At 60.8% G+C, this 13184-nt stretch overlaps 1 protein-coding gene across 1 annotated transcript; it reads left to right on the plus strand.

The window, feature by feature from the left end:
• The first annotated feature begins 579 nt into the window (after window positions 1–579).
• On the plus strand, window positions 580–12967 carry GPR132 (G protein-coupled receptor 132). The gene is made up of 3 exons (XM_027568750.2): window positions 580–780; window positions 5586–5695; window positions 10547–12967. The coding sequence occupies exons 2-3, from the start codon at window positions 5635–5637 to the stop codon at window positions 11662–11664; spliced, it is 1179 nt and encodes a 392-aa protein (XP_027424551.1). The 5' UTR covers window positions 580–780; window positions 5586–5634; the 3' UTR covers window positions 11665–12967.
• Window positions 12968–13184: the final 217 nt, after the last annotated feature.

Genomic DNA, 13184 nt, shown 5'->3' on the forward strand with positions numbered 1-13184 from the left:
GGGCACAGATCACCCCGAGTGTTGGTGGGCCTAGCCCTGCCCCCGTGGGCTAAAAGAGCCAGGACCGAGTCAGGCCTTGGTGGTGGGAGATGTGGTTTCGTCTCACCCCCAAACCCAGAAGCAGCTCATTGGGCAGAGGGTGGCTGGTAAGACAGGGGGCCGCCTACAGCCCAGGGCATTTTCTAAGGAGAGTGGGGTGGGTGTTTGGATCCAAGATGTTTTCGCCTGGGGTCCTGTAAGCCGGGGAGAGGGACAAGCGGCCGTGCCTGCCAGGGCTGGGCAGTGCCTTGGCGAGGGATGCCGTGTCCCGGGGAACCCAGGCGGCCCCTCCCAGAGAAACTCATCTGCAGAGTCCCCAGGGCCCGGCTGCTATCAGCTCTAGGGGTTCAGAGGCAGAGCCAAGGACAGACTGTGTTGGCCCCTTCCCGCTGGTGGGACCCCACCCCTGAACGGGAAGTGGGGAGGGAGGGTACCATGTGACGTGGCTGGGCTTGCCTGGGGGAGGACGAATGGGGGCCCTAGGGCAGGAGCTGAGTTCCTCTCCGAGGGCCTCCCCGTGCCCGGCCCTATCCTGTCTGGGGAGGCTGGGCACACAGCTCATTGGGCTGGTCCCGTCGGTCCGGCCCCAGCTGGGAAGATGGTGTAACCTGTCTCTGAGTGTTGGCATAGCCATGAGAAGTGAGTCCGGGCTGGCTTCTTGCATCTGCCCCAGGAAAGTTCCAAGGCAGCAGCCAAATGACACCTCGGCCGGGCTGGCCAACCTGGGGCCTGCGGTTTACGGTAAGGGGAGTTCTTTTTTTTAAGATTTTATTTATTTATTTGAAAGAGAGAGAGAGAGAGACAGCTAGAGAGGGAACAGCACCTGGCATTACATGGACCACGTGAGCAGGGGGAATGGGAGAGGGAGAAGCAGGCTTCCCGCGGAGCAGGGAGCCCAATGCGGGGCTTGATCCCAGGACCCTGGGGTCACGACCTGAGCCGAACGCAGCCGCTTGACAGCCACCAGGCGCCCCAGTAAGGGGAGCTCTAAAGGAAACACTTGGACCTGGCTACTTCCTGAAAGCTCTCAGCTGGGCCTACAGAGCGTGAGTGTGAAGTTTGCCTCCCTAAGTAAGTCATAGGCCCCACGTGCTGGGGGGCAGTGGGGTGGTGGGGTGGCAGTGTGCGTGACAGGTGGGGTCTGAAAGCAAAGGTGATTTGTTGGCGTAAAGGTGGGGGCTTGGTCAGGGGTCTCAGCCTGGGGTCCTTCACCAAGAGCGAGCCCAGGGGCGTCAGTGTGCACAGATGTGGTAAAGGTGTGGGTGTGGGTGTGGCAGGGGCAGCAGCTTCTGTCCATACCCAAAAGTCTCTGCCTACCCTGAGGTTTCCTTCTGTGAAGCTCTCACCACGGCTGCCAGTCCCCGGGGCCAGAGAGTCGGAGCTCAGGAGCAGGTTCGTCCCTGGAAACTCTCCAGGGTGGAGAGGTGGAACCTTCTGGTGGCTGGATCTCGGGGTGCTTGGTGGGTGAGATATAAAGGGCCTGGCTCCCTTGCCTCCAGGGACTGATTGGGCTGAGGGGCACAAGAGGAGGGACGGGGGTGACGTGATCTCTGCTGGGGGACGGTCCTGGTCACAGGGCATGGGCCTGGGGCTGGGTGGCTGGCAGGCCTCTCAGGATGCTGTCTGGTGCCGGGCATGGGCTGTGTCTGTTGAGAAGGGTGGGCAGGCCACCGAGGGTGGGGAGTCGGGCTGCACTGTTCTTTCAGGCATGTCTGCTCAGGAGGGTGACAAGACGATGTTGGAGGGGACCTGTCAGGCAGAGGGTGGACGCAGAGCCCCCTGGGGCAGAGGGGGGCCGGACAAGAAAGGGTGGACACGGTGGGGGGATGTCAGCCTCATGACCAATCAAAGAAACGCAAATGAGATTTTAAACCATGCATTTAAAAATCTGCTGGGGGCGCCTGGCTGACTCAGTGGGTTAGAGCACATGGCTCTCCATCTCAGGGTCCTGAGTTCAAGCCCCGTGCTGGGCCTAGAGATTTCTTAAAAAAAAATCTATCAAAATGGAAAGAAAAAATCATGGGAAGCCCACGTGGGAGATACGCGTGGGGGCGAATAGCTCAGGAACTCCGTCCCCAGAGTTTACCCCAAACACGAACACAGACATGGAGTCAAGGGGGCGCCTGGGGGCTCATCAGTGAAGCGCCTGCCTTCGGCTCAGGTCATGATCTCAGGGTCCTGGGCTCGAGCCCCATGTCGGGCTCCCTGCTCAGCGGAGAGTCTGCCTCTCCTGCTCCATCTGCCGCTCCCCCTGCTCGTGCTCTGTCTCTGTCAAATAAATAAAATCTTAAAAAAAAAGAAAAAAGAAAAAGAAATGGAGTCAAGCATTGGGTGTGAGGATGTGGGGAACTTGGAAGATCCTGGAATGTCCAGCCATGGTACAGCCGATCCCGGCCCCGGGGGTTTCAACAACGTGTCAGGATGGGGAAACCACGCACAAACGCCAAGGGAGCCAGGGCAGGGTGAAAATCGTGTGCACCCTGTGGCTGTGCTTTGGTTCTGCTTGAAAAGTTATGTAATACGAGTTAGAGGATGTATTTTGAAAGACTTGAGGGACGCATGGCAAACCCAGGACGCAGAACGGCGGGCACAGTGCTGGCGAATGCGGGGAGAGTGGCCGGTTCAGAAGCACTGTGAGTGGGCCATGGGCTCGCGGGCTCGCTGTGGGAGGCACGCTGTGAGCCGCGAGACCAGAAGGGCCGGAAGGGGACCTGGTGCAGCTGGAGGCAGAGAGGCCGGGTCTGGCCAGGAGGACGCGGGGCTCCGCGGGCCCCCGGGGTGGCGTGCCCAGGGCTGTCAGGGGACCAGCGGCAGGGGGACAGAAGCTTCAGGCTGACCCGCCCACCCACCCCGTAGCTCTGTGGCTACCGTGGCTTTTCCCCGGAGCACAGACCAAGCGCAGAGACCCCTGAGGTTCAGGCCCAGGCTGGCGTTGCAGATGGGGCCGGCTGGCCCCTCCCTTGCGCCCTGGGGCTGGGAGCAGCCAGCCACTGAGTCGGCCCACGCCACGGGGTCTGTCACTCCCCCGGCCCCGCCGCAGAGACCTGCCTCTGTGGGTCCCCAGGACGGCCCACTGCTGTGTGTGGAGGAGCACAGAGAGCCACCCCCTCAGCCCTCGTCTTCCCACACACCCTCCGGCCCCGCGGGAGGACGCACCAGACCCCGGCCCAGCGAAGACCCTGGCCGCGCTGGGCACTGTGGTCAGCACCCGGGCTCCACATCTGGGCCCGGCTGCCCCACGTCCTAGCCGCAAGGGTGATGCAAGAGCCCACTGAGGTTGGCGGGGGTGAGGCCTGGCCCGCTCTGGGGCCTGCTCACCTGGAAGGGGGGGGGCACAGAAAAGCAGGAGAAAGTAGGGGCAGTAGGGAAAAGTAGGGGAGACAGGAAGACCCTGGGAGGCCCGTGGGCTGAGGTTGGAAGCTGTGTATCGTCAGGCAGGGAACAGGACAGGCTCTGAGGAACGAGAGGTGGGCGTCTAGAGCGCCAGCGAGCAGCAGCGAGACCGCGGTGCTCGATGTCAGAACGCCCTGGAGGGCTAGGACCTGCTCTCTCGGGCCACCCCAGCAGCCAGCTGTTCCAGCCTGGGCCTGGTGCTGGCCCTCGGGCTCTTCCCTGGCGGTCCTTCCCCGCCCCTGTCCCTTCTGTCCAGCCGGGCTGGCCCCAGACCTGGACATCAGCACCTGGCATTACATGGACCACGTGAGCAGGGCCCCCCAGGCCCCCCGGGAGCCCCACTCAGCCCTGACCTGTGCCCTCAGAGTGCAGGCCCCTGGGGCCTCAGGGGCAGCCCTGGGAGAGGGCCCTTCTGCCAGCTGGCCTCACTTGGGAGGAGAGCGCACATTTTCAGTTGGGCCACCACTTCCTCTGGCATTTGCAGAAGCGGCTTCCAGAGATACCACTCCCTCTCTGCTCCTGTGTGCTTCAGGGAAGAGTGAGCAGTGCAGGCCCCGGGGTGGGGGCGCTCAGCACCCCGGCTTCCAGAACGCTGCAGACCTCCCCGAGGCCCTGCCTCAGGCAGCTCACCGTTCTGAGGAAGGAAATCCGGCCCGGGGCGAGGTTGGCGTGTCCATCCCAACCATGCTCCTGGGGCTCAGACGCACCTGAATGCCTCACAGGTGGCCTCCCAGCCACTCCTCCCTTGGGGACCCCACTCAGTACCCCCCAGCCGGCTGGGTCTCTGTTCTGCGGTGTGCCCTGCGCAGGCTCTGCTGTGTGACCGCTGGGAGCAGCTTGGCCCTTCTCTTTACGGGGCAGAGTCCTGCACGCGATCCTCCGGCGCCAGGCCACAGACCTCAGGCAGAGAACGCCCAGGGGTGGCCCCGCTTCCCAGCGTAGGTTGTGGGGGCGGGGGGCAGATCTGAGACCTGGGGTGGGACAGGCAAGGCCCAGTGACCCTCCAGGCCCGCGCCTCCCGGCCTATCTGGGAACGTCAGCCTCAGAAGGTTAATAACCTTCTACTGTTTCTAGAGTCCCCTTTGTCTGGATTTTCCAGGTAGGCCTTGAAAGTCCTTGCTAAGTCAACAAGGTTTCTGTAGCTTCAGGCACATATCCCGGCCATCCTAGTCAACGGAGAAACAGCGACAAGGGCGGCTGGGTGGCTAATCTACTCTTAGGGTGCAGCCGTTGGCTCCCCATGGGTGTCTCCCCCTGAGTATGCGGCCTGGGGTGGGAGCCAGCGCAGGAGCCCCTCTGGGCCCAGCCTCCGACCTGCCTCACCGGGGCGGGAGCCAGCGGGCCCCCAGGGCTCTGCTGTGCCGTCCGCACGGTCAGAGGATGGGTTTAGAGCACTCGCCTCCCGCCGGACACTCTGGCTGATGAGAACAGAGGCTGTTTCCGAGGCGCCTCTGCTTAGGCGAGGAAGCAGGCACCCTGGACGGTGCCCCTTACCTGCCAGGACCCGCTGTGCCTTCAGAACGGCCCACACTCCGCGCTCTGCAGGCATCGTGGGCGCTGTCTGGGTGTCCTGGTCCTGCCCACATGGGGTGATGTGCTGTCACGTGCTTCCAGGTCGCATGCACTTCACATCTTGGCTCATTATTTCAACAGGAAAAATTCCTAGAAAGGATTTTACATGATCGAAAGTTAAGCACGTTGAGGATTTGGGATACATGTTGCAAAACGGTGCTCCACCACATTTGTGCCCGTTGATGCTCCTATCAACAGCAGGAAAGGGCACCCACTTCCTCACACTTCTGCCAACACTGAGAATCAAAGTTCTTTATTTTTGCCAACCTCATAGGCAAAAAAAGACTATCATTTTGGTGTTTATGTTCACGTGTCTTTGATTACAAATGGAGTTGAACATTTCTTTTTGAATTTTTAGGAGCTGTTTTAATTTCTTTTGTGAATTATCTGCTTATTGGCTTTGAAACTTATTTTAATTGATTTGTAGATATTCCTTTATATATTAAGGAGCTGCTGTTGTATCCCATAGGATAAATACAAGATTTGGCACAAAGTAAATGCTCACTAAGCATCTGTTGAATGGCTTCATTTGTGATTTAATCTGATTTCCCCAAAGTCATTTCACTTTCCTCTTTCTCCAGGTCATTTTAAATTCTCAGAGCAAACTTCTCAATAGGATCGACAGAATGTATGACGAGTACTAGGCACTCTTTTAGAGCCACCATGATATCGGAACCCTCATATATGCCAGGTGAGAGCGCCCTCCCTTCACGTCCGTCTCCTTTGACTTTAAACATTTAGGAGGGAGCCTGTAAGAATTTCTGTACAATGCGCTTTGCCTCAAACGGGGATACTTAGTTCAAAACCTAGCATGCAAAAATAGATTTACCGAAATAAAAACTAAGTCATAAACAGTGAAGGTGGAGACTCTCCGTCAAGACATCAGGGGGCATCTGTTTCTTTATTGTTTTGAAGTGCTAGGAAAGAGCAGGAACAGGACTGGGGGGGCACCAGGGCCCCCCACCCTTCCCATTTCTGGGGCAGTGCAGAGCCCCAGAGCTGTCTCAGACGCCCCACAGGAGCCTCTCACCCCGTCTCCCGGGGCTTCATCACCCCAACCAGGAGCTCTCTTCCCCGGAGGTCAGGGTCCCCCGTGTGGACCTGCAGGGCAGCCCCAGCAAATACAGGGTGCCCTCCCCTCCTGCCTGAGATCCGCGGCGGCCCATACCCCCTGTGCCCCCTCCACCCGCCGCTGCCACCCCGGTCTTGGGGAAGAACCTATAACTGGGCCTGGCTGCACTCACGTCCCTGAGCGCCAGCCCCTTGCCTCCGCGTGGGGATGGCAGCACCTGTCCAAGGCCTTCAGAAGGGGGGGTCCGGGGGGGTCAGCCACACGGCCACCCTGCCCCATCACAGTGACGACTCTTAAAAATCCAGTCGCCAAGTGTCGGCGAGGCTGTGGAGGAACTGGAACCCCGAGCACGGTTGGTGGGAGCAAAAGGCGGTGCGGCTGTGGGCAAAGCCCCTGGGCGGTTCCTCAAAAAGCTGAATATAGAACTTCCCTATGACACGGCAATTCCACTTCTGGGTATTTACCCAAAAGAAGTGAAAGCAGGGTGTTGAGGTGAAGCTCCACCTCATGTCCCGGGCAGCAGGACTCACGGACAGATGTGGGAACGAGCCGGGTGTCCCTCTGCAGACAGACGTGGGGACAAGCCACAGACGGACCTGGAGATGAGCCGAGCGTCCCTCTGCAGATGGACGTGGGGACGAGCCGGGTGTCCCTCCCCAGACGGACCTAGGGACAAGCCAGGTGCCCCTACTGCAGACAGACGTGGGGACAAGCTGCAGACGGACCTGGGGATGAGCCGGGCGTCCCTCTGCAGATGGACGTGGGGACGAGCCGGGCGTCCTTCTGCCAAAGGACACAGGTTCGGATGGCTCCAGCACACGGGACTGTGACTCGTGTGCTGCCGGCTGGGATGTGGGTGGCCCTTGAGGACATGGTCCAAGGGAGAGAAGCCAGGCACAAGAACACCCCCGTGGGGACCTCCGGAATGCGGGGGGCAGGCGCCCGGGCAGCCGAGTGGAGCTCCGGCGTCATGGGGATGGGGGATGGGTCTCACAAGATGACAAGCGTCCTGTGGAGGGGCAGCGGTGGTGGCTGCATGGCAACGGGAATGTCGCCAACAGCTCTGAGCTGCCCACATAAAAATGCAAAGACGGTAACTTTTCTATTACGTGCATTCTACCAGAATCAGAGCACTGGGGGAGATGCGTGAGTGGAATGACCGGGCGTCAGGGTCCGGCCGTGAGGCTGATGGACCCTGTCGCTCGGGGACGCGTTGTTGGAGGCCTGACCATGAAGCCCCAGCAGGAAAATAAGCCAGGTGCCGCCGGCGGCCCGCACTCTGCAACAGTGGCCCTGCCCGGCCAGGCTGCCGAGACCCAGCGAGGTGCCCTGGCCGGACACCCGCGGCGAGGTTAGCCTTTGGAATGTGCTGCTTTCCTAACCCAGTGGACGTCCATGTGGGGAGGCCGCGGCGTCGTGACTCAGGGGCACGAGAAGCCACAGCTCCCTTCCGTGCTTTCACCGAGGCCCGGCCAGACCAGGGGGCGGGGGGACGCCGTGGCCAGAGGAGCCATCGGCCTGCATTGGCGTTGGGCTGGCAGCTGTCCACGCTCCCTGCTGACCTCGGGAGCATGTTTACCTCGGGGGAGTAGAGGTGGGGTCCAGGGCTAGGATGGCGCGGCATCTCCGGAGGAACGGAAAGGCAGAGCCCAGGGGCACAGGCTCTGGGAAGCACGCATCACCTCGGAGGCCACAGACGCTCATCCCCATGATGGGTCCCAGGGGAGGGTGGGAGGGAGGAGAGGCTCCGTGGAGGCTCTGGGTGCAGGTCGGGGGCTCAGAGGGTGCCCAGGAGAGCAGGCTGGGCAGGAGCGGGCGGTGCCTGGCACGTGGCAGCTTCCTTCCCCACGGCAGGTCCCCAGACAATGCGTGAGGCACAGCCGTGTCCCTGACCCTTAGCGCTGGGGTCGCCCCTCGCAGCACAGCACTCTGTCTTCATGACTCATCCACCCACATGTCCCCTGCCCCTCAGGAGCACCCGGGAGGGAGGGCAGGTGAGGACCGACCTCGGGCTCTGGCAGCGCGAGCATGGGGTCGGGCCTCCTTGCTGTTGGACGGGGTGGTGATGGGCAGGCGGGCGTCGGGTCACACCCTCCTCCAGAGTCCTCCCTGACAAATGGGCACTGGAGTGGGGCCTGGAGGAGTCCCTGTGTCCAGGCATGGATGGGACACGGCAGGGAGCACTCCCCCGGGGCACCCATTTGGCACGCCGTGGCCCATCAGCCAGCCTCAACATGTTCCCACTAGGAAGTCCCTTGAAGCCCGGGTCACCCGTTGGCAGAGGTCCGTGAAAGCTTGTCTTCCCCGTGGGCACTGGGCTGGCTGGGTGCCCGAGGCTGTGCACTGACGGGGCCCCTCGGGTCCCCGGAACTCCAGAGCCCTGAACGTCTCTGGGCCTTGGACTCCACATGGCACCGCACAGTGACTCAGGGAGAATCAGCACGGGGACGCTCACTGACGTGATGCCCCAGAGCCTGTTTTCCATTCCCGTGCTGGTTCACTGCTGTTCTCTTCCCAACTGATGGGGGCGGCAGGGAAGCCCCGGGCTGTCATGTGGGGTGGGCGTGGGGTCTGCAAGGGGACACCTGCCTACACGACCCCAAAGGACAGCCCCAGCGTGAGAGCTGCCGGGAAACCAGCTCTGGAGTGAATCCCAGGACCCCTGCCCTCTGGCCCCCCGAGCTCGGGTGATGAAAGTGTATCACTGACTTCTAAAAAGGCACAACCTGGACCGACACAGACGGAGAGACGTCGTGGGACACCGGCTGGCACTGCGGGTCGAGGACAGGGCGGAGGCCACGGGCTCCGACGGGCAGGACCAGGAGCCTCGTGTGGCAGACAAACAGAGCAGAGCCCCGAGGGGCCGGACACAGGGTCTGTGCACAACGGTGGCATTTATACGCTCTCGGATGCAGAGGGTCCAAAGTCAGACCAACGGGTGACAGCTCCTCACGGCTTGAGAGGCCAGGACCCCCAGGAGACCACCTGCTGGAACCGCGTGAAGAGGGCGTCCCACAGGCTCCTGTTCTCCGCGGCCGGAGGAGGTCCTGAGGCCAGAGACTAAGGGAGGGCAGCTGGCGGGAGCCCGGCTGCCACGTGGCTCGTCCTGCACATGGCGGACAACCATGCCCACGTGTGAGGATACAAACACACGAGCCGCCACACCAGGCCAGAGTGGCACACAGGCCCGTCGGGGCACTGGATGGACGACGCCCGAGGCTCCTGCACGTTCAGGAGGCTGCAGGCTCTGACGAGCTCCAGGTGCTACAAACCTGCACATTCCATTTCCACGGTAGTCTCTGCAAGACTACAAATAGACCTAATGGTAATTTCCAAACCACTGGGGTGGGGGGGAAACAGCATTCAAGAACTGAACAAATCCAGAAGGGGTGTGTGTTTGCTGGTGCGGAAGAAAGAACGTGTTCCAGCCGCCCTCCTGGGCTTGTGGATGGCCGCCTTCTCCGTGTCCCACACACAGAGTCTGCCCTGCATGTGTCCCTGTGCTCGAATGTCCCCGGGGGTTAGGGCCCTCCCAAATGACCTCCCTGTAACCTGACCACCTCCAGCCATGCTCTGAGCTGCTGGGGGCAGGTCTTCACCAAGTATTTTTCTGGGGGTGGGGAACGCAATTCAACCTGTCACAGAAGGCGGAAGGGGAACAGAAAGGGCAGACAGAAGAGCACAAAATGAGGGGGAAACAAAACCGTATCAATATTAACGGACCGCACGCAGTAACAGAGCTCAGAGCGTCCAGTTTTCAAATCCAGCCACAAGCTTCTCCTAAGTGTCACATCTAAAACATGGGGATGCAGATGGTTCGGAGGTAGAAGGCTGGAAAAAACACACCAAATGGATAGTAATCAAAAGAGAGCTATTTTTGACTCAAGCAATAAAAGCCTTTCTGCTAAAAGCGTTATCAGAAATTTGACCTCTTTCCTGTGGTTGCTGCTTCAAATTCCCACAAACTTAGAGGCTTAAAAGTGCAGACTTACTATCGTCATCGTCCTGGGGGTGAGCCGTGGGAGATGGGCCAAGATGGGGTGGCGCGAGCTGCATTCCTTCCGGAGGCGCTAGGGGAGGATCCGTTCCCTCGCCTGCTTCCCAGGGCCCGCGGCCCCTTCCTCCCTCGGCCAAGTCACCAGTGGCTGCTGCTTACATCGGGCCCCTGGGTCATCCGTGATAGTCTCCCTGTTGCTCTGTCAGCCACTTAGCAAGCTTAATTCCCTCTGCGGCCTTACCTCCCGCCCCAAGGGCTGGGTACTGCACCAGCCCGTGTATTCTGTCCGTAACGCCGTCGGGTTGGAGACCAGAGGTCGGAGAGTCATTTTAAGGAACCCACTTGGAGATGTGTAAGCACCTGGTGTGTCTAGTCTGGAGTTAGCCTGAATCTTACCCTTTCTTAGCGCCATGAAGTCTCTCCCAGGTGGTTCCCAGGGAGGCCTGTCCTCATGCTTTGTCTCTGTCCCACAGGAAACGCCAGTGCAGTAACCAGCCCTGGGCCAGTGACCGTGCTCCCTGGTGTGGTCACCTCGAACTGCAACGGGTCCTTCGAGGACAGCAGAGTGTTCCTGGTGGTGGTGTACAGCACGGTGTTCGTGCTGGGGCTGCCAGCCAACTGCCTGACGGCCTGGCTCACGCTGCTGCAGGTGCTCCAGGGCAACGTGCTGGCCGTCTACCTGTTCTGCCTGGCGCTCTGCGAGCTGCTCTACATCAGCACCCTGCCCCTCTGGGTCATTTACATCCAGAACCAGCACTACTGGACTCTGGGCATCTGGGCCTGCAGGGTGACGGGCTATATCTTTTTCTGCAATCTGTACGTGAGCATTCTCTTCTTGTGCTGCATTTCCTGCGACCGCTTCACGGCGGTGGTGTACGCCCTGGAGAGCCGCGGCCGCCGCCACCAGCGGACCGCCGCCCTCATCTCCGCGTCCGTCTTTATTGTCGTCGGGCTCGCTCACTGCCCGGTGTTTAAAATGGACGAGGAGAAGACATGCTTCGAGGCATCGATGGACGCCAAGATCGCTGGGTACTGCTACTTGCGCTTCACCATGGGGTTCGCCATCCCCCTGCTCATCATCGCGTTCACCAACCAGCGCATCTTCAGGAGCATCAAGCTGAGCACGGGCCTGAGCGACGCCCAGAAGGCCAAGGTGAAGCACTCGGCCATAGCGGTTGTGACCCTCTTCCTGGTCTGCTTTGCCCCCTACCACCTGGTGCTCCTCACTAAAGCCGTGGCCTATTCCTACTACAAGGGAGACCCGGGCGTCATGCATGCCTTTGAAGCCAGCCTGTGCAAGCTCTCTGCGGTGTTCCTGTGCCTGTCCACGGTGAACAGCGTGGCCGACCCCATCATCTATGTGCTGGCCACGGACCATTCACGGCAAGAGGTGTCCAGAATCCACAAGGAATGGAAAAAGTACTCTGCAAAAGCAGAAGTCACCAAGCTCACGTGTTCGAAGGACTCAGAGGAGGTGCCACTGCCCACGTCGCTCACAAACGACTCCACATTCCCCAGGACTGTCCACCCATCAGAGTCAGAGCCGGCCCTGCGGGGCTCACTGGACACTCTGGAGAGGCTGAATGAATAGTCGCGCTGAGCCCAGTGTCCTGCAGGGCAGGATGGCCATCATGGGAGCCCAGGGGCCAGGGCTGTGGCTTCCCCATCCACTGAGAGCTTGCTAGCCAGGGTTCATGGCGCTGGCTGTGCAGCCCCCTCTGGAAAGCACGCCGCCGATCTCTCATTCCTGGAGCCATGCCCTCCGTAATCCCCTGCCCCTCAGGGTCCCAGCACCCCTGGGCGGTCCCACTGGGGCCCGCACAGAAGGTGGCAGCATGCCCAGGGGAAGGGCGATGCTCCAGGCTGTGGGGTGCCCTGGCAGCACATGGCAGGCAGGATGGTCTCCTCCTCTGCACTCGAGTTGGTTGGTTCACCCGGCTATTAGCGAACAGCAGGGCCTCGGCAGAGGCCTCGTGCCCGCCTAGTGCTGCCAGCAGCTGGCCCAGGCCACGCACGGAGTAGGTGCCCGGTCAGTATCCACCGTGATGACTGTATCTTCCGCGCTTCTCTACAAAGCATTGCTTGGATGACCGCGATCGTACAACCCGGGACCTTTGTGTCGTGCCTCAACGTGCCCGTGCAAACTGGGAGCTTCACACAGTGCCTGGTCACGGCGGGACAGCTGAGGCCTGAGCGGTGGGGGTAGCAGCCCAGCCCTGAGGGCCCTGGGCTGCTCCGTGCTGAGCGGGTCTGAGGCCACAGGCTGCTGTGGACCCTACAGTGGAGCTTCCAGCAGGGCGGCCGGCATATATTCTGGAGGGTGCCCAAGCCGGGAATGCTGGCGGACACCCCAGGAAGGGTGACACGGCCACCAAAGAGCCTCGGAGAATAGTTGGAATTCCTGTGCATCGAGGCTTCCTGGCTTCACTGTCAGGGGGGAAGCTGCTGAGGGCTCGGAACAGGGGGGTCAGGAGTGAGCAGGTGACGCCCAGGCCTCCATCCCCACAGCAAGGTGCGGATGGAGTTCGGGTAGAGCACGCCACCATGAAGCCTGGAGTCGGGGCCTGGCTCTGCACCAGCCAGCATCGTCGCACCCAGGTCACGGCGCAGCCTTGGTTTCCCGCCTGTAACAGGGTCAATAACACCCACCTCCCGGGTCAGTGTGGGGGGCTGACCCACTATCTCTGCTCAGGCACTCTGAAATAGGAGCCCAGCAGGCTGCATGCCCCGCGGAGGGGCCCGGGCACCCCCAGGCGCCTGCCCTTCACAGGAGCTGTGCCGGGCCATGGTGCCAAGTTACGTTCTCGTGTCTGGAAGGCAGCAGGCAGTCCACTGTCCTTCCTTGCAGTGAGAGACATTGAAAAGACACAATTAGAAAATAAGTCTGGAAATAAAGTTGCAAAAATGCATGCCGGTCCCAAGTTCCTTTCCGATGAAATGATGTCCTTTACCTCTTCGGGCACACACTTTCCTCCAGGGCTCTCTTGGAGGGGTGTTGGCCCCTGGGCTCTCGAAGTGATGTGCCGTGGCTTCTGGGAACTGTCCAGAATGCTCTGCGCTAGGGAGAGAGCTGGGTGCCGCGGGAGGGGCCCGTGAGCCTTCCATGGGGTG

This window comes from Zalophus californianus, chromosome 6, assembly GCF_009762305.2.
Source record: "Zalophus californianus isolate mZalCal1 chromosome 6, mZalCal1.pri.v2, whole genome shotgun sequence".
NCBI classification, from domain to species: domain Eukaryota; kingdom Metazoa; phylum Chordata; class Mammalia; order Carnivora; family Otariidae; genus Zalophus; species Zalophus californianus.